We start from the raw sequence: 27,058 nt of genomic DNA, 5'->3' as shown, positions 1-27,058 counted from the left end.
GAAACTCTGAGAAGTAATAGACAAGTAATCACATTAAACTACATTTTGAATAAAAAATATTGCAGTTAACATATGCAATACGCATTGCAACAGATGAAAGATTTCAAAACTGAGCCTATGCAGCTGTTTCAGTATTTCAGCAGATTAGTCCTTTATATTCATGATTCAAGATTCAAGAGTCTTTATTGTCATTATGCGAACATAAAATTTTGCAGAGACTCCCAGCTTTAAGGCACATATATAAATAAATAACATAAATACTTAAAAAGAAAAGAACACTTATGAAAATATAAACACAAAGTAGAGTAAGTTAAGTAAGTAAATAAGTAAGTAGGTAAGTAAGTAATAAAGTGCAGCTTAGTGCCAGTGGAATACTGTGAGTGTTTGATTGTGTTCTGTGTGGTTGTATATGGTCAAGTCTTCACCAACAAAGGCAAATGTTATCAAATGGACATCCATAGGCTAGTCTCCTTTGACTGAAATGAAAGTATCTATTCAATGTCCCGGAAACAGACTTTGCACATGAAAGGCATCATACTATAGTAGGTCATAGCTAGTCTCTTCTCTGAATAACAAATTCCGGTATGAACAGTCTGAACAATAAGCCAATCTTAGACACTGAAACACCACAGTCTCCCCTTGTTGAAGGAAATTTGCTTTGTTACAGTTAGGAAAAAGTAAAAACTACTACAAATAGTAATAATAATAAATATACAGTAAGTGAATAGAACTATGTACAATTCAAATCTCCAGTTCTCTTTAGTACTAGCACACACCATTTCCAGGGTCCTGTCCCCTTTGGTAGTGCAGTCCACAAACGTACTACTACGTACATACTACTCTTTGTGGAACATTAGGGAAAAATAAAAAACCTTAGCAGAATATTTATTGTCATCACTTTAACACCTCTATTCAAAGACAGCATCAGTACTGATGGTTTTCTGGGCTTCAGTCACCTTAAGCTTAGTTTGACTTTGATGAACACAGTGACATCCACTGGCTGTTACCTAAACTCAAGATTTGAAGTTGTCCAATTACCTGTCATTACCTGTTTTGCAATAATTCATTTGTTCAAGTATGACTCCTTAATCCAGGGCCCACTAGTCCAGGAGCTAAGAGATATACATGTGACGAATCCTTTTAGTAATAAGGCACAGGGATCAGTTTTTAATGTTGCCATTTGTGCCATTACATTTTGCTGACTCAGTAAATAACAGTGGGGTTTGTTTGTTTGTTTTTTTTTTGGATCTCATCCAGTCAAAGGATGGTATCGCACTCTCTTTCATTATGTGATCAGCTTCAGTCACAGCCATTATTTTCCAGTGGCATGATGAGTTAAACCCCTCAGACTGTAAAGGAGTTTAAAGCATCATTATGTCCTCAGCTCAGTCAGTCATTAGTGCTCAACCTCACTGCCTATCAGTTCCTCTACACTCCCATTTTCAGCCCCTCTTTTTTATCCTCCTCACACAGTGCTGGACTGTTGCCAAGATGGAGGCCAGACTCTCTCTCTCTCTCTCTCTTTCTGCCTCTGCATTTTTATTTTCCGTCTCCACTGTGGGAGCCATGTTGCCTGTACTCACATCCATGCAACTTTTATTTTACCCTCTCATCATTGCGCTCACATGCTGGTCCTCCACAGGCTGGAAGTAAATATCCTGAAGCTGAGATAGTTGCATCTTGAGAGATGCTTTGTTGATTTAATTTTGTTTAGCTGCTTGACTCTATTGATAAAACTCAGCTTATAATCATTGAAAGCGCCAAAATATTTATGATCAGAAATTATGTCAGTGTCCAAATCACCAATCTGGGCTTTAATCTTCTGAAGTCAATAATTGTGTGTTGTTTTTTATTATTGAAGCTGCAGAAGGAGCCTGGCTTTATTTGAAACAGACTCACATTAGATAAAGGGCTTAAGTTCTAATTTCCCACTGACTTGATGTACAGCTCATCATCATCATCATCATCATTTTAGAGAGAAGCCTCCCTGGTTTCTGAGCTCCTCCTCCTGCTGCTTTGCTGTTGAAAACTCTTCCTTCACATGTACATGCCGTCTTGATAAATTCAGTGTAATCACAACATAAATTCCATCCGTACAACAACACATTCATGCCATAGTAACCACTCAGCTGCTGTTACCCTCTCAGGTACAATTCTCTTTGCCCTCTAATTATTTTCAGGCTCTTCCATTTGTCATTTCTCTGTGCTGTTAAGCTACTGTGATTGAAACTCACACTTCCTGCACAGATATTACACTTTACACACATTTCAGGCTACTTAAAGGTCATAATCTTCCCTGTACCAGCCTGGTTTTTAATTTCTGAATTGGCCCCTTTAAGCCCAAAAGGATTAAATAAGGGACTTGACTTGAAGACTTTATTGCAGTGTGCTTTGGATTTTTTAAAATTTAACAGGAAATGTCCTTCAGGTCAGCTGCTGATTCTGCTATAGAAATGAATTAAGGATTATCCATAAACATGGAGATGGAAGAGATTGGGATGTACTCTGTTTTAAATTTGGGGTTTAAAGTTTGGAATTTACTGTTCTGTTTTTAAAAAAATAGAAATTGAACATTTGATGGCTCAAGGTGAAACACTGTAGCCTACAGAGGTAAGACAAAGTAAGTGAACCCTTTGGAAAGATTTGATTTTCTGCATTAACTGGTCATAACGTGATCTGATCTTCATCCAAGTACAGACAAAAACAACATGCTTAAGCTAATAACACACAAACAGTGATATAGTAGTCTTTCATGTTGTTATTGAACACACCCATTACATTACATTCACAATGCTGGTGGAAAAAGTAAGTGAACCCTTGGATTTAGTAACTGGTCAAACCTCCTTTAGCAGTATAGCTGTGGATCAGACCACAACATTCAGGAGGACCATTGTTCTTACAGAGCTCCTTCCGCTCAGACATATTCTGAAGATGTCTGGAGTGAATGTCTCTCTGAGCTCATTCCACAGCCTCTCTGTGGGGTTAAGGTCTGGGCTCTGAGTCCAAAAAGCTGATTTTCTTAGTTTAAAGTCATTCTGTAGATGATTTACTTTGATGTTTAGGGTCATTGTCCTGCTGCATCACTCAGCTTCTACTGAGCCTCAGCTGGTGAACAGCCACCCTGACATTATCCTGTAGAATACCAGGATAAACTTTGCAATTTATTTCCCCCTCAATGATGGTGAGCTGTCCCGGGTCCACAGGCAGCAAAGCAGCTACAAATCATGATGTTCCCTCCACCCTACATCGCTGCTGGGATGATGTGTCATGTTGGTATACAGTACCCTTTTTATACCATATGTAATGCAGCACGTTCTTCAGTTCAGCCTTAGTTTCATCAGTCCACAAGTGTAGTGTTGTGGAGTGTCAAACATGCTCTTTGGCAAACTTCAGGTGAACAGTGAAGGTTTTTTTTTTAGAGAGTAGTATCTTCCTTGGAAAATGGTGGAGACTTTGAATATTATTGTTGTGTTGTAATGGCTCTAACTAGAGGTGGAAACTTTTTTCTTTGAAAATCTAGTCCGCACTAGTCTGACTAGTCAGACTAGTGCGGACTAGATAGACCGATGCATACGAACTGATGAAGCCCCTTGGATAAGAGGCGAAACGTCTTCCCAGACAAACATATGTCCAGTTGCCTTCGATTCAATTTTCAAAGAGAGAACTATGACCTGGATGAATGAGAACATTCACAGACATATTAGAGGTGGAAAACACAGACAACTGCATTTGAAATGGCTTCACTTATCAAGGCAGGTGTTCCAGTATTCACTGGTGGCAACTAGTGGCCAAAGGAATATGTTTTGTAGAGAAACACTTTGTATCCGTTGTGCTGTTGTTAAAGCCTGTGATTAAATCACTTTTGTGCTGTTCAGAAGAATAAAATCTCCACTTCACAGCGGTAAACTGGTTCATGCTATTGCACTTCTCACTGAGATAACACATTGTGGAGGTTAGGGATGTACAGTCATGGAGTTAAAGCATAAGTCTAGTGTGTTTTCTTCTTTTTTTTCTTATTGTCAATACATCCCATGAAGAGACCATAAACAGCAATATTTCAGGTTTCTTTAAAAACTTTCTGACTCTCTTTCTTACCTTAGTCTGTTTGTGGCTCTTTACTCAAACAGGATGAAACTGACGGAAGATTTAAAGACTGAACTTGGGGTTAGTCAAAGGTTTCTTGTGTGTTTAGTTGTGCGTTTAGTTTATTTTGAGTACATTATATTGAGTCAAGTTGCAAGTGTTTTAAATACTGTCATTGTTTTAAGTGGTTCAGTATACCTGCTCTTTCAAAGATAAACTTGTTCTGAAGCCTCCTTATTGATATTCAGATCTGGGGCTTCTTGTCCTAGTTCTTCTGATACTGGTCCACATTCACTTCCTCACTGAGAGCTCTGTATTGTAATCCAGGTTACATACTGTATGTATTTATGATACTAAAGAAAAATGTCACCCAGTGCAATGGTATGGCTCATTGATGTGTTTTAAATAGCTTCTGGACAACAATGGAGCTCTGTGGCAGAGGAATGAGATACTGGACCAGCTGTTAGGCACACACAAGTCTTGTCAGCAGGATCGTTTCAGCTGTTAGTTTGGTCTGCACATTGTATATCATTATAATCAAGAAATCCCATGTAAGTTTTAATTGTGGGCAGTGGTGGGATCAACTAAGAGGGCTTTGGCTTTCTCATATCTTCAGTTCAAATCACCCGCCACAATAATAAGATAGATAAACTAATAAAGTTTAAAAAAATGAAATAAAGATAAAGTAGAGGTGTGCTTTTTCAAATGCATTCTCACTGCATGTCTCCAAGCTCTGCTTTCAGGCACAATATCACTATGTCGCTGTCCTGCTGATATCTATGTGGCCAGTCTGCCAAATAAATACTTCACAGTTTGGGAAAGGATTTTCAGTTCAACGTCAACCAACATGAGCACCAGAACTTCATAGTATATGAGGTATATGAGGTGATACTTGCGACATATTCATCTCCTAAATCCACAAAGTGATGGTCCTGGCAGGTGTCTGAAACTCATGTGGTCTAGGATTTTCCTAATTGACGTCTAAAACATTGCAGGCAGTAAAATCAACATTTGCTCATCATCGAAGTGTCCATGGTTCAGTTAAATGATATAATGTAGGTCTAATGTAAAGGTCAGTTTTGTAGGAGAACAGTTTTTGAAGCTAAATAAGGTCTCCAACAAATGCATACAGTGGCTTCAGAAAGAACTCAGACCTCTTCACTTTTTGCACATTTTGTAGTGTTGTAGATTTTGGAGATTCACCTCTTGAGACAAAGCACTGGTCCACACTGCCAAAGAAGTCAGTCTGTGGACAACGCAACAATCGTGACTTCACCTTCCCCGAGAATACCACCATGCTAGTTATACAGTAGCTAGACTTGCCAGTTTAGTCTTTAGCATTGGTTGTCCACCCAATGGTCTCCCTCCCCCAGCTGCTGACATTTTCCTCTGTCAAAGTGAATTCTTTTGATTAAAAATACATGCTGGACACTCTGCAGAAGGCCAGGTCTGACACTGAATATGGCAACCTACCCTTGCGGTGTTACTTACCACCAGCATTGTTTTTAGCCCAACAGTCAATTGAGTGTCAGTCGTCATGATATCATGCCACCTCTAGCATTTGCATCTGGATGTGACAGCTGTGTTCTGTCAGAACATTCCAGAGTTGGAAGGAAGGATGTAACCTTGTGTCAGATCCAGCAGAAACAGGGTCAACACACAAGCATGGCCATACTTGCTATGGGGATTTTATCCTTGGTGTGAATATTGGTCCAGTTGATCTCCTTGATCTGCATGTTTCAGATCGCAAATGCATTCTGTTTGATAGCATCCTCCAAAGTGACACAGTAAATTAAAGCAGGCTTTCATATTTTTAATGGGGACACTACATTAAGAGCTATGCAAGAATTATTTTATTCTAGCAGTAAAGGAATAATGTTACTGATAACATTATTAATAATAATGTTCTGCACCAAAGAGCACAGTCTATAAGCTCTTTTTAATATAGTCATCCAACCATTTTTTAAATCCTGTCAATTTTAGTTGTTGTGACACCTCCAGTTCTAAGTGTTTCAGCTTTCTTAACTCTTTTAATGACAAGGTCAGTGGGCTAAGATAAAAGACAGTGGTACCTACACCTTTTATTGAGACTCACAGGGGTCCATCCTGGGATCAGTCCCTTTCTCACAGTACATGCTACCACCTGTTGATATCATTTCAGCCATAACATTCCTTTTTTTAGGCAGACAGAAAACAGTTGTATATACCAGTTAAGCCTGACAATTCTATTAGCATTTCCACTAAGAATGTTTGACAAAATTCTTATCATTGGCCCTGACTGCATCCACAAATCCAGTAATTACTGCACTCTTCAAATACCTTAAGCCTTCTGTCAAAAACCTGCCATGTGTTGTTGGACTCTGGCCTCAACTTCAAAACACACATCACCAAAGTAATCCAGTCTTGTTTCTACCATTTTTGAAACATTGCCAGAATGTATTTAATATTAAGTTTGAAAGATAACGAATCCATCATACACAATCTAATTTCCTCACAATTAGACTACCGTAATGGCCTTTTAGCTGACATAAATCAGAAACCAATTCAGTACTGTACTTCAGATTGTACAAAATGCAGCAGCCAGACTTCTAACAAAGAGCAAGAATAAAGACCATATCACTGGAAGTCCTGGCTGCCAGTTGGTTTTAGAATTGATTTTAAGATCCTATTAATTACATTTAAAGCATTGCATGGCCTAGCCCCAGATTTCATCCCTGAATTCTTCTTTCACCCCTTATCAACCTGCACAGAGGTTCTCATGTCCTCAGACAGGGACCTCCTAACTGCTCCTAAAGCGATTCCAATCTAAAACACTGTTTGTCAAATTCAGTGAACATCTCCTTACTTTGGCTGTCCATTCTTTGCGCATGCGAAACAGTGTCCGAACACTGTTCCAGCCAGTCAGCAACAGGGGGCATTCATGCTTGTTCACAAGACAAGGAAAAGAAGAAGAGGGGAGATGGAAGAAAGGGAGCAGTGGGAGTGATAGTAAATGTGGCACTTGCTAACAGATAGTGCTAATTTAAGGATTACCAGGAGAAGGAGAAGGAGCAGTCTACCCCTCTGTCGCCACCAGACCGTGTGAGTGGAGTTTTAAATGGAATCGATTGGGGACTGTGTTTGAGAGACTGGCAACAGTGTTACAGCAAGTGCATGGAAGGAATGTCTACCATTGGCGCAGAGATGGCAGTGTATACTCTACAACATAATTACATTGTCAGGGAGACATGTCAACAAACAGCCACAGAGGGGAAGAACAAAAACTGAAGCTCTTCGCAAGGGCGAAGAACTGCGTTAACATCAGTCAGACTGGGAAAGAAATTCAGGTCTCGACCTATCCATCGGGGACTGGCCTGCACCCTGAGACTGATGGGGCCAACCAGGATGTGTCCCAATAGACGAGGCCAGTCCATTTATGGTGGAGCGACCTCAGAAAATTGAAAGGTATGAAGGCGGATGTAGAAGTTGCTCTGTTTCTGCTTGACAGGTGTTTCACAGAGTCAGTAGGTCAGTGTTGTTTTGTCTCATTTGCTATTGTTTGTGATAGCTAACCCCAACTAGAAAGCAGGTACTAGTGTCACATTTGTGTTTCTGGTAAAGTTAAACTGCTTGGCCACAGACATTCAGCTTACTTTCTAGTTTTCCAAGGTATGATATTGGTGGGATGTTAACTATAGTAGCAGGAGAGTTGTGAGTATCGGTACTCAGGGAATGAAGAACAATAAAAGGCCTCATTAAGAAATACATTCCTATAATTCATACAATTTTTGTGCCCCGGCTGAGCAGTTTCAATCACAGTAGTGGGATATCTGTGTGAATTCATATGTATTACTCTTTTTTTTTTAATTTATGTCTGCCTTGTAAAGCAGGGTAGTCATTATTTAACCAAACCTTATTACTATCAAGCCACTATTCTAGGATTTACCATGTAAGAAACAAAAGTCTGCTTTTTTTTCCCCTTATTTGGACATAAACCTACAAGTTTGAAATGGGAATGCTGGGTTATTACATAGCAAAGACACATTGACCTTTTGTTTCATGGTGGTAAAACTGGCATCAAGGGGTCAATGATTCCACAGCAGGAACAAGGTTTTCTGTTTGCATTGGTCAAGACTGGTGAGCTGGGCATTTTGATCCACTGGTGTGTATGTCACGAATATTTAGCTGAGCTTTGACAGAGCTGTTCCCCATTATCTGGGACAGTAAGTCTGGGCAGTATGCACAGTATGCAGACTGAAACCAGAAAAATATTACTTAAGGAATATTTTTTAAATATTATATTGATGTTAGGAATTAACAGAGATGAATGAAACAAAGCTTCACTGTAAAATGACTAAACATGGCAGATGAATTTTTTGGTCACATTAGGGATATTACAGGAATATTAAACAGGACCTGAAATTGTACTTCAGTATTTGTTATTGCTTAAAATTTTCCACACAGTCCAGGTAAATAATATAACACATCTCCAGCTGCTCATATCTCCTTTATTAAATACATTTATCATGATCAATAGCAAATTTCACATTAAGTTTTGATATTTTTATGCACGCTCAGTGAAATTAGATATTCAGACGGTGTAGTGGACGTATTTACTTATTCTCGGCTGATGCAATGAGTGTTTGTCCTCAGATATTTGTCAGCAGCTGGAGGTGGATATTAGTTTGTGTGGAGGTTGATGGATCTCGGTTGTGGAAAAGAGCTGAATTTTTCCTGATAAAGTTCAGTTAAGCTGTGATGAGGTTTACGATATCAGTATGTGATATGGCTGGAAGAGGAGCAACCCACACAGCTCATTATTTTTAATTAGACCCTCACCATGGAAAATAAGCATTACCTGCACTATTTTCAACACTGCAAGTGATATTAAAGAATTTTCTGTCTGTGGCGCAGAGGAGAGCAGCCTCTCCAGTGTGGTAGGAGTTTGTTTGTTTGTTTGGTCAGGTGTCAACATCTCTTTTTTTAAATTACTTCATTTTATGAACATGATGTACCCTTTTCATGGACCATCTCATGAATGGAAACATTAAGTCACACTCAGTCATAATTAACTGCACACCATATCACCCGCATGAAAGCCAAGCAAGTATCTTTTGTGTTCAAGTGTCCTTCATAAGACATTATCCTCATAACATTTAGCCGTCATCTAGTGTGTTTATATGCACCAGAGTAATGTGATTATTTTCCACTTTCCATTGGAGAAAACTGGTCACTAAGTTTACGTCCACCAAAACAAACAAACAAAAAACCAAAAACAAAACAGATCACTGTGACTCAGACTGAAAATCTGGTAATGTTTGTCCATGCTGCAATAATGTGATTACTCTAAAACCCCAGTTTCTATGCGACTGGACATTAGATTAGATTGGAATTAGATTTCTACCTCACCCTGTGCCTCGTTTGAGCCAATAATTTCTGTATGTATTACAAGGAATTTGGTGATATGATATTGCTGCTGAGAGAACATTTTATTTATCTGTGGTCTGTTTCAAAACCCAAACTATATTTCTTGACAAACACAAGGGTTTTTCCATGTCGCTGCTTTGATCAATGGCACCTTCATAAAATAGTAATAAAACAATAATAATAATAAAAAAAAACACCAGTTAATCACAAGCAGGTATTTGAGAATACCTGGTGTTCTCAAACAGAAATAGTCTAATATGGGTTTTTTCTGCCTTGTACACCTCAAGTATATTCTCAGTGTCGATGCACTGAATGCTTCTCATTTCCACTTTTCTGTAACTTGCATACTGGACCATGATTGGCTCTCAGACTGATTGTGATGTCACAAAACAATGCTGGGCTGTACACCTGATAAACTCAGATTTAAGGTGAGTACAGATAGAGAGATAACTTTCCCCTCCAGCAGATGAATGTGAAGGAAATGAGACTCTTGCGTGATCTGACATGGTAATTCATCTGTTTGATTATGGGTAAACACTGAGTCTACATGGCTGCAGTACATCGCAGGCTACAGCAAAGTTAACATCGAAGCACCTAATGAAACTACTACACTTTGGAGGAGGTATAATACATGAAGAGCAAAACAACTCGAACGTGTTTTGACAGTGAGGACAGCATGGAGGATGAAAGTTTCTCCTTTCCATTTCCCCTGCAAAGTTTTTCTTCAGGACTATTGTCACTGTCTATCACAGTTACAGAGATAGTTTTACATTTTGGGAATTAAGCTCATCTGCAGAGACTGATAATGATGGATATCAGTCTTATGTCTGTGCGGAACCTGGAGCCAGGAAGCGATAACCCTAGCTTAGCAAAACTAAAACTAAAAACTGTGCATTTTGAGCTAACAAATCTCCAGAGCCTATATGGTTTGATTTGTTTACAGATGTTTGTTTATGTTTTTGCAGTGAAATACAGACTGATGTTCTGCAGACAGACTGGGTTATAGCTTTTGGACTTTGAAGACATAAATGAGGCTTTACAGTTGCATGGAGGAGGAGCAGGGCACTGACTTTAAATGCAATATTTAGTGTTTTCTGCACATCGTAACCAACAGCACTAGTATACTGCTGCAGCACCAATATACATCTACTGCCTGTTCATCCTCCCACTGACAGCATATCTGGGGCGATGTATATTAAAAGTGGAGTGTTATGTATTTGTATTTTGGAACTTCAGGTGTTTCATGGATGTGAAATGCTGATGTGATTAGCCATTGCTTGACTTCATACTGTAAAACAAAGTACAACAAAGTCATCAATTAAAAAAAAACACACAAAAAAAAAAAAAAAACACCAAAATTATGAAAATTCATCCTGAGGGGATCAATAATGTCTGGATCACATTTCTTGGCAAACCGTCAAATAGACTTGAAAGAAAGTGTTGGACCAGTCAACCAACTCACATTCACTGGTCAGGAAGTCAGGACTGACTTGAAGCATAAGACAGGACACACTGACTGTTCCTAACTTTGACCAAGTGTTTACAGCTGCCTCAACACAACAATAAAACCTTAATCATGGTTTAGTTGGTTTAGGGGTCTGTGTGTGTGTGTGTGTGCATTGAGTATGAACATTTTACTAGACACTAGCGATATACAGTATGAGCACACGATAGGAGACAGGGTTGAACATTAACACTCTGCAACCTGCATTCAGCCGCTGGACGTTATTTCTGGAAATCCTCTGCTTTACTTCAGTTTATTTGCTCTCTTTTCCATCTCCCCCATATTTGCCTCGACTCTTGTCATTTAGTTTCAAGTCTCTTGTTCACCTCCAGCCTCTCTGCAGTTGCCTGTTCCACATTCAGTCTGATAGAAGCTAAGCATTTCTTGTCGATACTAATACTGCAAATATTGTTTACATGCCAAAAAACTACTTATCAAATCTGAACCCTTCAAAATGCTCTAAATGAACTGAATTAGATTTAACCTTCAACATCTGTAAGCAGCTAAATACCTAAGCTCAGAGATTCATTATAGATCTGTGATCAGGTGTTGTTGGCTGAGAAAGCAAAACACTGCAGTTGTGACTGTGACTGGCCAGTGAATGCTCATAAAACTGAACATATGAAGACAGGAAATGGTAATTTAATGCATCTGACACATTGAATTAACAGCTATAACAATTTTTTCACAGGCTATATGATCCAGTGCTGGTGGTCCTGATTCACTTATTAAGTTAATCATCTTAAATTATTGATAAAACGTGTAATTTTTTTTCACTTGGGAATTCATACTGCTTAAACAGATGTGACCCATTGCACTGAACATTTCACCATAGCATAGTCCACCCATGATCATAAATGATGTTACAGAGTGATAATGTCTGTTCCCTCCTTGGCTGAGTGCAGACTCAGGTTTGCATGTTTAGGCAAGTTACTAACGACATTAATGTAAATGAGGTACCACTGATAGAATCTGCCTGTGGCAACATTTGTCATTTTAGCTTAGTAGTGGAATGTTTTGGGAAAAAAAAGAAAAAAACAAAAAAAAAACAAAAATCAAAAAAACAAGGAGAAATAAAAGATTCAGTGACTGCCTGTCAGAACCCAGCTCTTCCTGCACTGTTGTTATGCAGGAAGAGCTGCATAACAACAGTGCAGCTCTTCCTGCATGGACATTAATCTTTTAATAATGGACATTAAAAGATTAATGTCCATTATGAAACAAATAAACAACAGGGAAATGGTGAATTTAGGTTAAATTTCAAACTTCCCAGCAATGTGTCCAGTGTTGCCATCTGGAAAGATGTTTCAGGTGTTTTCTGTTACAGTTATATGCAAAAGTTTGGTCAAATATCAATGCACTGTTACTTTTTAGTTCACAAACTTCAAAATAAATAAATAAACAGTAATTGTAGCATGGGCTCAAGTCTGGGCACCATACCAAGTCAATACTTAGTAACCCCTGGATAAATCATACTAAGAGAACTTTTCATCCACTCTTCCTTGCAGATCACTTCAAGTTCTGAGATAGTTTAGGCTGTATGCCCCTCATGTTTCAGATCTGCCCACAGGTTTTCAGAGATGTTCAGGTCAGGGGACTTTGAGGGTTGTTCCAAAAGCTTCAGCTTGTATTTATTGAAGTGGTTCATGGTGGATTTTGAGCTTTCCTTTAGGTTATTATTCTCTGATAGAAACTAGCTTCTTTTCAGTTACACTTTCTTGACTGACTGTACGGTGTTTGCATCCAGAATTTGCTGATATTTCGTTGAACCCGTTCCTTCCTCTATCTGTGCCACCCCCTCTCTTAACAGTTGGTAAGTTTGTTTCTTTTCATCAAATGCAGCTCCTTTTTTTTTCTCCAGCACACACATTTTGTGATTGTGGCCAAAGAGCTCGGTTTTAACTTCATCTGTCTGCACCACATGCTTCCAAAACATCTCTATCTTATCCAGATGTTGCTTTGCAGACTTCAGATGTTGACTTTTTGATGGGGTCACAGGTAAGGTTTCCTTCTGATGACTAATCCATATAGATCCTGTTTGTGCATCAGTGCACCACCACTCCTGTGTCAGCTAAATCTCCCTGCAGCTCCTTTGGAGTCCTGCTTTGCCTTTCTGCCCAGCAGAAAGTGGAAATGTCAAGCTGAAAGCAGTTTGACATCTTTTCATAGCCTCCCTTGCTTTGTAGGCACCAATAAACTTCATCTCCAGATCCTTAGTCACTTGCTCAGAGGAGCCCATGGTTGTTGAACGTTACCCTGAGGATTGAATAGTCAGAGGATTTATCAGTTCTTTAACTGCTATCAGTTGACAGTTCTTATTAACAATTCTTGACCTGCTTTTCAAGTCCTGCTGAGTCAATTCAGCCCTAATGAGTTAATGAAGATAAAGGAGATACTGAGTGTTTTACAAGTAGAAGGCTGGCTCAACTTTTGCATGTCATGTCATGTCATGTCATCATCTGCCGCTTATCTGGGTCCAGGCCCAGGTTACGGGGGTGACTGCCGCCCAGTCCACAATGCACCGAAGTCCTAATAAAAAGTAACTGTGCATTAACATCTGAAAAAGCTCATTTTGTAAATGAATATATTGAAGCGATATTGTTTGTAGTCTTTTAAAAATGTATTATTAGCAAAAACAAACACACAAAAGTTATATTTATTATGTTATTAAATTATTTATTTCAGAATTTGTCAGATGTGTTTATTTGAAATTCAATTGTATTTCTCATTGTAGCCCATTATATTTCATGTTTAGGCTGCTGTAAATTCAAATTAGTCAACACAGTAATAATTAATCACAATCACTTCATTGAGGTTATTGCATCATGGATGTGTGAGCTGCACACACCACTCCTCTGTTTTGTGGTCTAACATGGATGGGCAGATGTTGCATCTCCAGCATTTATTCCAGCTAAAGCGGTTGTGTTTCTGGACAAACCAAAAACTTTCAGAGCATCAGGCTTTTGGAAAACATGGCATCTCTTTCCTTTTCTTCAGACATTGCGTTAACAGTTGAATACCAGTCTTTTCCCTTTAGTTTTTATCTTCTGCAAACACAATGTCATTGTATACCTTTCATTAAATCCAGGGGATTCCATCTCTGTCACATCCATCCTTAATTTCCTCCAGGATGTGAAACTTTGGATGGCTTCAGCTGAATGTCAACAAGACAGAAGTCATTGTTTTTGGTCCCCTCTTAACACTACAGGGAGTATAGCTAGCTATTTAGGGCCACTTACATCAAACCTTCGTGCCCATTGTCAGAAATCTTTTGTCTCCTTTGACTCAGTACCAAAATTTGTGGTTAAAGGTCACTATATTTAGCTGAGGAACTGAAGCCCATCCTCTCTCTCAGTGCTGGATAACTGCAGCTCACTGTACTTGGGTATTGGCTGGTTAAAAAAACCAAAAAAACAAAACAGAAGTAAACATGAAGATCAGACATGTTCCACACCATTCGCCACCACACTACTTGATACATTAGCACTGAACATGGGAACGTGTTTAAGTTGAACATAAATCAAATGATCTGCAATAGTGAATTGAATATAGGTGAAGCAAGTCAGGGGTTTATCCTGTGATGGGGTGTTAACTCACTGCATCATAAATTTAATGTTCCTTTTATGGTGTGATTCACCTTTTTAGTCTTCTCTCTCAGACTTTGCCATGGTGGCAGAAGAAGAAGAAGATGGTAAAAAAAAAGAAAGGAAAAAACCTTGATAACGACGACTGGGACTCAGCTGCCACAGTCAGCTCCTCTGCCAATGGGCTGTAGCATCAACAAGCACACCAGCTGTAACTCCAAGATGAGCCTGCTATTTAGGGCCCTTTAGAAACCACAGTCTGGCCTGTTCCCTTTGCTATAAATCAGGGGATGTTCACCTTATTTTCCTGCATTTACACATTTTATTGGTTAATGTTCAGGGAAATTTAAATAGTAAAAACAAACCCAGATTGTTTGCTGTTATTGATTATTTCACTCTGTGGCACTTGTTTTTCATATTGTGGGAGAATTAATTTAACTTCTGACTTTTTGCAGTTGTAGCCCAACACCTACAGTTGTAGATCAACTGTATTTTGAAGTCTGTCATTAATGAGAATCCAAAAAGATTGGCCAGGAAATAACATGGGCCAGGTTATAGGCATTAACTGAAAGAGCTACCATTGTTAGTGGACGAGCATCAAAATTCCAAAACACTTTTCCGTCCTTGCAGTCTATCATCACAGGCAGGACACTTACATCAGATCTGACGATGTATTTCAGAATGACATGCATTTCGTTTGGTGGTGAGCCGGCTCATGTGATGCTCTGGATATGATCTGAGCAAGCATGACACAGTCTGTCCCTGAGATCACAAATCCCCTTGGCAGAGCCTGAGATACACAACATTTGAAGAAAATGAACACACAAACAAAGACAATAGTCAGATTTTGTGACAGCTGGGAGATTAATTGCAGTCAGTAGGTTTGATAATGCAGGAGTGAACTATCCACATTTAAGAAAACCATAAAATGCAGAATCAGTGACTGCTTCTAACACAGCATCTGCATATAAACTGAAACACCTGGACCTTAAGTGTGATTCCAATTTATGCACCAAAAGAAGTGTGACAGGGAGATGCTTATCATTGCCTTCAGGATGAGCTTTGTTTAATCCACTGAAGAGGAGGCGGATGGAGGGATTCCTAAGTAATTAATGCCTTGATGGAGGAGCGTTGAATTTTCTGAGAGTTGAACAGTGGACAGATCATGGAAGTATTAATGGGCAGCTCTGAGATTGAAAAATCTGCACAGAAAGAATAGGCAGCATCATAGGCTTTCAGTGTGCTTTTAGATAAGCCCAATTTCATGAAGCTGGAAGGGCTGCACATATAATGAAGCAACTTATCATTTAATCTGAAATGGTTTGTCGAGCTCTGGGCGAGGCAGGCTGCTGGGAGACACAGTGGGAAATTGAAGTTTCCTGAATTTCCTGAACTTTAAAAACTGACAGAGCATCAGCTATTTTATTGTCTCGACCAAGAATGTGAGAAGCACACAGTGTGAAATCACCCAGAACACTTGTCTAGGTAAGCGTCAAACAAATTAGTTAATGATAGTTAATGACAAAACCAACTGAGGGAGCCATAGGCCATTGGTGAAGAACCCTGAGGTGTCTAAAAGGTATCATTATAAAAGAAGGATATGCTCTTCCAGTACCTGCACTACATTTACCCCAACTGTAACAGATCAAGAACCTTTTAATTAGTTTAATGACGTGATCAGTGGTGGTATAATGGAGTTATAAGCTATAAGAGACTTTTTTTGCACATACCACTGATGCTACAGAGGTTAACAGGTTTGTAGTACTGCATGTAGTACTATCCACTAACTGTCTGAGAAGGTTGCCAGAATGTTGGAGAAGAGGCTGAATCTCTGCTTTGCCATAGCCCAGTGGTGCACCGTGATTCTCTGACCATGCGTCATGGTTGACTAGTCTGAGGCAGTCAACTACACCTTCCCCTGACTGACTCAGCAGACAGGTGAAGCACGATCTCATCTCTTCTACTGGAATTTCAACAGCTGCTTCCATGTTCACATTACTGAAAATACCATTAGTCAAGGGAACTCACCCTCTCAACTCCACGCCCTGGAAAGTATGTTAATACCAAAATCAAAATACCAATAACTGAACGGCAGAAATGATTTTACCAATATACCTGAAAGGTAATGCTTTCTCCCTCAGGCCAAATACTCAGAAGCTTCTCTAACATCCCTCCTGGCTTAGCCCTCACCTTCATCCCTTCCAGTTCTGACACTGTTCTCCGTAGCTCAGCAGAATCCCTGGGAAGGATCAAGTCATATCCCTGTGGGATCCAGCTAAGGCTCCCTAGTTCTGCAAAAACATTGACCAGAAAGTGGATGAGGGTGCAGAGCCTGGCATGCTGCATCCCACACTTGATCTAACAAATAATTTCAGAGCAATTTAATTTCTTGGAACATGTTTAAGACAGCACTAAGCAACCCAAAGCAAGCATTTCTTTTGAAATACATTACCTTTAACAATTCCCCTTAGGGGATCAATAAAGTATATCTATTTATCTATCTATTCTCAGTCCTTCCTGCCACATCAACTAAGGGAGAGGATGCATACAGTTGGCTCATGTGCTGCAGGGTTGCAGGATAGTGGCCACTGTCCTGTTCATCCTGTCCAGCTGGTTCACTGCATGCATGCTCAACATGAGGAAACCAGTGTTTGCCTTCAACACTGGAAGGGTTACTGATGTTGTTTCCCAGTGTTTCCACCCAGCAGGTGGAGGAATTCATAAAGTTTATCTACCACGGGTTCCTTTTTTGGACAGACATTGGCTACTGTGGAAATCATCTCTCTACATCAGATGTGGTTATGGTAGGATGAGAGAGAGAGTCGCTCCATTGTTTTTGCAGAGCAAAATCCACAGCCTAAACTTGGTAAAAGGAAGTTTTTCTTTAACAATGCATTATGCCACATTCATTTTCATTCTCATTTCACGGAGAGCCGCATCATCCGCTTTGGCCATCTGGATCCTCAGGGAGAGCCATGCTCAGTTTGTTGTTTGGAGATGAAGGCATCTCTGGCAAGAATGTGACATTGGGAAGTGCTCTGTTTTGTGTTGTTTTTTTTTGTTATAATTTTTTTTTAAATGTTGTCACCCATTACATAAGGATTGTTTACTTTTTAGCGAAGAAAAATCCTTTTTCTCCTTTTTATTTTTGACAATATTTCTCCTGTCATTTCTTCCCTAAGGGCTGGTTTGGGGTTTTGGTTGAAAATACCAAGTCATTTTCTCTTGTCATCTAGATCGCTAGGGTGGTGCACAGTGGTGCAGTTGGTTAGCACTGCTGCCTAACAGGGGCTCTTCTGTGTGAAGTTTGCATGTTCTCCCTGTGCCCACGTGGGTTTTCTACGGGTACTCCGGCAAAAACATGCACATTAGGTTAATTGGCTACCCTACATTGCCCCTAGGTGTGAGTGTGCACGTGTGGTTGTCTGTCTTTGTGTGTCGGCCCTGCGATTGACTATTGACTGACCGCGTGTACCCCACCTCTCACCCACAGTCAGCTGAGATAGGCTTCAGCTCCCCACAACCCTGATGAATCAAATGGATGGATGGATCCAGATTGCTCAACTTAGCGTAGAAGCAACTGTGTAGGAATTATGGAATTGTTGCTGGTGTTGGATGCATGGACTGTATGTAGCAGGGGAACGAGAATATGCTCTGCAGGTGGCTGGTAGGGTGTCTGCTTGCCTAGGTAAAACCTAGATGAGTCCAGTCTTTGATTAAACATCTGGGTGAGGGTGGGTGCTTTCACCGAGAAGGACTTGTGGTACTCATAAAAGAGAGCACCACTGCACAATAAGCATAGATCTGGATTGATGGCTAAATAAGTGTCAAGCTCAGCTCTTAATTTCTATGAACTCCAAATGCGACATTAAACTCAGTCCTTAGCTGCGGTTACATGTACGTTTTTTTTTTTTCTCATTCTGATTGAAGATTTAGGGTTTTTCCATCGTGCCAGTGCCAAAACACTCCTCCCCAGCGAGCCTGAACGACTACCGCCCTGTAGCACTCACACCTATAGTTATGAAGTGCTTTGAGCGACTGGTCCTGGCTCACCTCAAAAACTGCCTCCCACCCACACTGGACCCTTACCAATTTGCCTATCGCAGCAATAGGAGCATAGAAGATGCAGTATGCACAACTCTGCACTCTGTACTCACACACCTGGACAACAACAACACCTACGCCCGAATGCTGTTTGTCGACTTCAGCTCAGCATTCAACACCATCATCCCCTCCAAGTTGACCACTAAACTTGGAGAACTGGGCATCGACACCTCCCTCTGTAACTGGATTACGGACTTTCTGACCAACAGACCTCAGCATGTCAGGTCAGGCCACATCTGCTCCAACACCACCACACTCAACACCGGCGTACCACAGGGCTGTGTGCTGAGCCCATTCCTCTACTCCCTCTTCACCCATGACTGCAGACCTGTAAATGGATCCAACACCATTATCAAGTTTGCAGATGACACCACGGTGATTGGCCTCATCAGCAACAACGATGAGACTGCCTACAGGGAGGAGGTACAGCACCTGGCCACGTGGTGCGGCAACAATAACTTGCTCCTGAACACCAGCAAGACAAAGGAGCTTATTGTGGACTTCAGGAGGGTGAAAAGAGGCACACACAGCCCCATTCACATCAATGGGATGGCTGTTGAACGTGTCTCCAGCTTCAAATTCCTGGGGACTCACATTACAGAGGACCTGTCCTGGTCCACCAACACCTCCAGCCTGGTCAAGAAGGCTCACCAGCGCCTCTTCTTCCTGAGGACACTGAAGAAGAACCACCTATCCTCAGCCGTTCTGGTGAACTTCTACCGGTCTGTGATTGAGAGCATCCTGACCAGCTGTATCACAGTCTGGTATGGAAACTCTTCAGTCGCTGATCGAAAGGCACTGCAGTGGGTGGTGAAAACTGCCCAACGCACAACTGGGTCTCCACTTCCCTCCATTGAGGAGGTCCAGAGAAAATGCTGTCTGCGACGAGCTCGCAACATTCTCAAGGACTCCTCTCACCCTGCAAATGGTCTGTTTAACCTCCTGCCCTCCAGGAGACGCTTCAGGAGCCTCCGAACAAGAACCAGTAGACTCAGGAACAGCTTTTTCCCCACAGCTGTTTCCTTATTGAACTTAGCCCCCCTGTAACCCCCCACCTCCACCTCCACCTCCCACACCAACCCTGCCCCCCGACGACACCCCCCCCCCATTACCCACACACACCAACCATACTCCTCACACCACCCACTTTTCTTCTCTATATAGTGTACATATATTCATAAATCCATCTATATAGTAAGTTCATATTACCTGTATATCTGTACATACACTTAGATACATAATGCATCTGTATAGTATGTTCATAATACTTATTTAACTGTACATACTGTTATAAAACACTCATCTGTATATCATGTTTATATATATTCATATATGTATATATCTAATGTGAATACTGTACATATTGCACTTTTTTTTGCCATATCCTGCACTTGCTGCTTTTGCACTTCTGGTTAGATGCTAACTGCATTTCGTTACCCTGTCCCTGTACATGTGTAATGACAATAAAGTTGAATCTAATCTAATCTAATCTAATCTAATCTGTAGATACAATAATATCTTCCTCCTCTCTGGTGACCCTGTACACTGAAAAAAATGTTTCATTGAATTTACGCAATTTTAATGTTGAAAGTGGTAGCACGCAATACATTCATCTAAATCTAGACATATTTTTAAAGTTGGCTGTACTAGTAATTTCAAATAAATTATATAAGCACTTTCGGCACGAAAAGTATTAGTGAGTGAGCGAGTATTACTTTTTATTTTTTGTATTTCCTTAGTAATTCTAGTTGTGGCAGTCTGGAGCAATTCCCAATTCCATTTTATTTGACAAAATTAGAGTCTTGTTCAAAAACTTCACAGTGAAAAATGCACATTGGGCCAACCAGAAAGATAAAAGTAAGCAAAAAGGGGGGAAAAATTCTCAAAAGCACTTCTTAAGAAGAATCAAAATAATTAAATTGTTTTATGCTACTGTCACAGGGAGACCCCGTGCACTAAAGTAAGGTACATGTGCTACACATGTGCCTTACATGTGCTCTTTCTCAGGTAGATTTTATCAGAATGTTGATCCTGGTGTGAACTTCTGGTGGTGATGTGTGTGGTATGAACATTTGGAGGAGGGGGTGAAGGAGAGAAGTCACACTGTGATCGTGTATTTGATTTATTGAATTTAAATTGTGTTGATCTGTCTCCTTTGTTGCACTTCTTCCTCTGTCAGACCAGGAACAGCCAAACTTGAGCTGGAGCGGTCCATTTGGTTAAATAGGGGGATTCACAGGGGAAGAAACCAAGTGTGGTAGAGTGAGAGGGGTGTTTTGTCTTTTGTGGTGAAATGACCTGTATAAGTATCTTGTTTAAAAAGAAATATGTGTTTTTCAAGTAAGTTTAACTGAACTTCTATTTGATAATATGTTAGTTAGTATTGGGATTATTGTAAGTGTGCTGGAAGAGATAATTGATATTGATTTCTTGGTGCAGTCCACCAGTATAAAAATGAGGAGGCTGTGGTGGCCGGAGCCTAAAGGAGGGAAGCACAGCTCCTGAACACAGCTCCAGATTATAGCTCCTGCCATGGGCCCAAACTTTAAGGGTATAGCCAGAAAGGCAGTTTAGAGCGAATTCTTTTGTTCTGTATTATTTTGATTCTTCTTGAGAAGTGCTCTTGAGAATTTTTCCCCCCTTTTTGCTTACTTTTATCTTTCTGGTTGGCCCAATGTACATTTTTTTACTGTGGAGTTTTTGAACAAGAATTGGGAATTGCTCAGTCTGCCACAACTCATTGTTGTATACCGGGTTTCTCAGCCACCCCCACATCTACATATGCATTTTGATTGTTTTAAATAAAATTGTGAATTGAATCAAAATATTTTACATATGTAGAATAAAACAATTTAATTTAAAGCACAATAACAAATTAGCTAACCACAATATATGAATTACATAATGAATTTAAGTAAATTAAACATGGACTTAGTTAGAATTACTAAGGAAATCAGAGTAACAAATACTCAGAATTTTTGTGCTGAAACTACTTACATAATTTATTTGAAATTACTCAAAAATATTAAGTACAGCCAACTTAAAAAATATGTCTGGATTTAGATGAATGTATTGCATGCAACCACTTTCAACATTAAAATTGAGTAAATTCAATGAAACATTTTTTTCAGTGTAGCTGGTGGTACCCCTTGTGACTGCCAAGGTTGACTATGTCCCTACAAGAGACCCTTTTGATAATTTTAGTGATTTCAGTCCGAATGCCTGCTAATGCTTGGTGTAAGAGTGGTCATGAATGTCCTGCTTTATTAGACCACTGTATCACAGTGCAGTCTCTCTAAAGACTCCACTGCAGAGCCATCCAATTAACACAGGATGCTGACTGCAACCTGAGAGTCACTTTGGCTTTCCTGCTTAATAAAGACAAACACACACACTTTTATGTCACCTTCATTGACTGTGGAGACAGATGTTTCTCACTGTGGTTGGTATTGATGGCAGCTGCTTGTAAGTGCTGTGGGATTGATGCAATCAATACTCAGTCTTCAGGAATGCTTCATTGTTCATTTTGTGTTTGCTGCTCAGACAGGACAATTATAATTCACAAGAAAGATTATGCTATGAAAAACAGCTCCCTGGAAATGAATTTAATCTGTGTTGGATAAATGATGTTCTTGATATTGAATGGAGCACATCAGATTGTAAAGATGTTTTCTCTGCAGTACACTTTTCTGTGAAAATCTACACAGTGAATAGAATAATCAAAATAGATTTTTTAAGAAGAACAAATTGAATTGAGTTATAAACAGAAACATCCCCTGTACAACTCACAATCTGAAAAATTCAAATTCAAACTCAAACTCACAATCCACTGATGCAAGATCTGACATTTACAAACACACAGCACATAAGCAAAAAAAAAAGTTATAGTAATGATATGTAGTTCTCTATGTGAGACATCAGATCTTTTGAACATTGAGTGAGACGTGAGTTTGAAAGTCTAAATTTATACAGATGTTGTCACAGTCTCCATCTGTATTAAAATAAGCCTTAACTCTCAACCTCTGAGTGACTTGTTTCATAAAAATTGCACCCCTTTTTGTTAAAGTAGTAACTCAGACAAAGGGAGATTAGGTCAAGCACATTCAGCTGGAATCTAAAATCCTATAAAAAAAATCATAAAATCATATACAAAGGTGCCTAAGCGTAGTTTCAAAAGCTATACAAAGGCAGCTGGACTTTGTGGGGGTTCTTGAAGACGTTTCACCTCTCATCTAAAAGACTTCTTCACTTCTAACTGACTGGTGGGGAGTCCAGGTATTTATCTTATTGTAGGGTCGCTAACACCTTGAGTGTCATTGAGGTCACATATGAGTTGTGGCCCCACCCTGACATCACGTGAGGTGTTAGCAACTTCAAGAACCTCAAGTCCAGTTGCCTTTGTATAGCTTTTGGAAATACTATGACCTGGATGACAAGAATCTTCACAGACATGTATCAATGTACTCTTTTTCTTAAGTGTTATGTTTATATTATATAGTAAGTACTCAGATGATTGCTGCCTGCACATCCATGTTAACAGTCTAACATTCACTTTGCCCATGATAACACATAAACATCCTGTTCACATCACAAATGAAGAAGAAGCAATGATCAGTAGAAGATTACAATGAGTCTCTAGGTTCTCTTGTTCACTCCCCTGGACTTACTATCCCTGCTTTCACACTTCCTGTCTCAGCCCTGTTTATTTTGGCCTCCATCTCCTGCCACTCTCCATCCAAGTACCAGATGTCCTCAGACTTTTCTCCTCATCCCAGTCACCTGACTGTCACATCCATCTGCTCACCTATCTCCTAGATGTGATCACCTGAGCTTCCCTGCCCCCTCATGCACCTGTTTCCATTTTCTTCAGTTTCCCAGCCAGAACTTACACAAGCTCCTTGTCAGATCATCTGTATATGGTCCTATGTGTTCTTCTGTGTGCCTGCTCCCTGTGTGTAGTGACCTGTTGACTGTACCTGCTGCCCGCCTGCTTGTCCGCCCACCTATCCGTCAGTGTTCAGATTTTTGTCCATCACTAGGTGTCTATTTCTTTCAAAGACTGACACAGAAATGCAGTAAAGTGCGTGTACCACAGAGTTCACTGTCAAAGCTGAGGAGTCCTGCTCCTCCTGTGCAGCCTGTGGCTGGGACAGGGTTGTCTCTGAGGCTGCTGCTGTAATTGTATCAGTAAATTCAAATAAATGATACATGGTTTCACCTCTGCTGAAGTAGAGCTGACAGTATAAACCAAGTGACTCATTTGTTCTGTAGAATTATTAATGTCACATCATCCACTGTTACATCTCAAAAACTCAAGTAAGCAGAGACACTGGGTGTTAGTACAGTTCAGTATCACTGGGCAAAACAGTACACATCCTTGTGTTTCATCACAATGGACTTTTCCATTAAAAGCGAATATGATAAAATGTGAATTTCAGACTATGATATATGTAACCTTTGGACAATCCTGTGCTTTTTTAACACAGTTAATTGGACAGTTGATTGTTTTTAACTTTGCCATTCTTGTAGAAATATTTACTGACTTGAATCTTGACTTAAAAATCATGTTGCTATTCAGGCATATCATCTTCCACATTACTGACACAAGCAAAGAAGAAATTAATGGTATCATGATACTGTATATCTCAGTGCAAGTGTCATATTTTCATCATAGTTGGCCAGGTTTGGAAAGCAGACTGCCTCAAGTTCTCTCACAAATATATTTTACTGTCTCTCTCCAAGCATTAAATCTTTAATATCTAATGGCATTAAAAATGAGAGAGAATAAACCCTCTGCTCTGTAACACATCGTACTCCTTGTCTTACAGATTACCTGTTATACTGGCTGAGAGTTGTGAAATTTAAAAAGTCTGTAACTGCACAGACAAGGGCCCTGGGTGATCTAGAATGAATAACTTTTATAGGCCTGAAATAAAGCAAACTGCAGAACTGAAGCTCATGAGGTTAAAGAAAGTGCACTGGTTGAAACTTTCCTGATGACCTTTCTGTTCTCTAATCCTTTCTCCACTTTCAGGCAGAGCGAGAGCGTCAATATGAACTCCCCCAGGCCCACCATCCCTCCAACTCCCACCCACCACTGATCGAACAGGTTTTCTCACCGCACCCCTTCACCCCGTCCATCAAGGCCCATGTGAAAGGCAGTCACCTGTACACTGACCTGAGGCTCACCAGTCTGACAGATGCCAAGCGTGGCCAGCCGTCCTGGACCATTGAGGAGTATAAACGCAACTCAGGAGAGAAAGGAAAGCAGCTCACAGCTCTGGACCTGCAGGTAATACACTCAGCAGACTCACAGCAGAATCACAAGAAGGCTGTAAGGAATGAACTAAGCATAGCTGCTCTGTAATTTGAAGGTGTTTTAAACACCATTCACCTTTGACTGTTATGGGGCTTATTATTAGAAGGATTCTCTGAGTCCTCAACAGAACCCTGCTGAGGTCTAATCAGGTCAGAGCTGAACAGCATTTCAGTAGAGATGCTCTGATCAGGCTATTCAGAGGTGGTACCTGAGCAGGGCTGTAGTCAAGACCACGTGAGACAAAAAAAGACCAAAGGTCATTATTCAGATATGTGTCCATGTAGAGATTACAGGTTAATACAAGGTGAAGACCAGAGACTTGGACTCAAGTCAAAGTTAAAGGATAAATTCACAATTTAAAAAAAGATGTCATGTGCTCACAGGAATACTGTAAGGTTTTTTTGCTTGCTGTAATTATTCCTCATATGTGAAATGTGAAAACTCTAAGTTTAAGTAAAGTCCGAAGGCAGATTTCCAGCAGCAGTGGGACATGCCCTTTAGTCCCGAGGACTAAAATCAGAAAGCTTCAAAGAGTTTCCAACAAGCAGGGTTCCCATGTGTCCTGGAAAACCTGGAAAACAGATGAATAATTTTCCATTCATGGAAAACACATGGAAGATCAAAGCAAAATTAATATCTCCTGGAGAATCTTGTGTTGTCCTGGAAAGTTATTTTGCTTTAGCTGAGAATGAACTACTGGGGCATCTATCAGAGCTCCACAAAACAGATAACATTGCCATCTGAAAGTGTAGAGGTATGTTCAGGATCATGTTAACATTCAAATGGTAGATTGGGGATGAGAGTATTTTGAATAGGCAGCTTACATTGTCGCTTCAAATGAAATGCTGCCATGTCACGGTAAAGTGGACCAAACAAACGTCACTAAGAGGAGTTATTAGTAAAAGTAGTGGCATTAAAACATCCAAAGGTTATAGCAGATATAGCTGTAGACTTCCACAGAGAGGAACATATGGCCTGATCCCTGCCTGTCATATCAGCTACAGTAAATCATAAGTTAAAATGTCCTGGAAAAGTCCTGAAAAATAACCTCTTTTAAAGAGTGGGAACCCTGACGAGTGATGAAACATCCTCAGCGTGCCCAGCTGCCTTTGATACATTGTACTTTGAGATATTTTGAGCAACAAGAAAGCACAGTGGGATTTGAGAAAGACTGTAAGAATGCATTTCTGTTATATGAGGAATTCTTGCTGTCAAAGACACCTGCTAATTCACTAGCTGTTTCCTGGCAGCTGTTTCCTCAAACAAACTATAGTGTATTTGCAACAACAAACTCTAGGAGATCACATTTATAATAATAAGATGTAATAAATCATTTTTGAAATGAGATGTTGTAGTATGTCCAAAAGTAGAAAAGAAGATGTCAGAAATGAGGCAGACAGGCGGATTGGAACTAGTGATCAGAACTGGTGATCTGTCTTAATTCTACTGGGGCAAAGAAGCCAGGTCAAAGAAAGGTTATTTTCTGATTGGCTGTGACAATCCAGTCATTTTCTGACTGACTGACATAATAGTAAATTTGTTTGGTTCAACCAAATGACATTGAAATGTGTCCATATTTTGTTTACTACTGTATCACTTATACACATACCCACACACACACCAGTGTAAACCCCACCCCAGTATCGATTGTTGTGTGTGACCTGTAGGGCCTTTAGAGGCTCTCCCCTTACATGTGTGTGGTTTCTAAAGCTTTCACAGGCACATTAATGGTCACTGTGTGGCCTTCAGAGTATCGTCAGACTCAGAAATCAATTCCTCTCCCTGACCTGTAGTCCTCTGGCTGTACATCAGATTCATCTAAGATCTATGACTGCTTCTTCAAATGCCCTTACTGGTTCCCTTAATGGCTTCAGAACAGCTTTCACTGACTGCATCTACTCACAAAGTGGGGAAAACATGTGTAGTCATTTTTATTTTTGTATTTTTGTGGCCCGGCTGTCTGTATAAAAGAGAGTGCTAAGCAAAATTCATCCCCATTTTCAAATCAAATTAATTCAAAATGTCAACACTTAAAAAGTTACTTGCAGTATAACATTT

At 40.0% G+C, this 27,058-nt stretch overlaps 1 protein-coding gene across 1 annotated transcript in view; it reads left to right on the top strand.

Moving 5' to 3' along the window:
* minar1 (membrane integral NOTCH2 associated receptor 1) overlaps positions 1-27,058 on the top strand; it is a 43,364-nt gene that overhangs the window by 7,075 nt on the left and 9,231 nt on the right. The window contains exon 3 of the mRNA XM_041039855.1: positions 24,722-24,973. Coding sequence (XP_040895789.1) covers positions 24,722-24,973 — 252 coding nt within the window. The remainder of the gene's footprint in view (positions 1-24,721; positions 24,974-27,058) is intronic.

The sequence above is a fragment of the Toxotes jaculatrix genome, chromosome 1, assembly GCF_017976425.1.
Source record: "Toxotes jaculatrix isolate fToxJac2 chromosome 1, fToxJac2.pri, whole genome shotgun sequence".
In the NCBI taxonomy this organism is placed as follows: Eukaryota; Metazoa; Chordata; class Actinopteri; family Toxotidae; genus Toxotes; species Toxotes jaculatrix.
The sequence above is the reverse complement of the archived record's forward strand: the minus strand, read 5'-3'. Positions and strand labels throughout refer to the sequence as shown.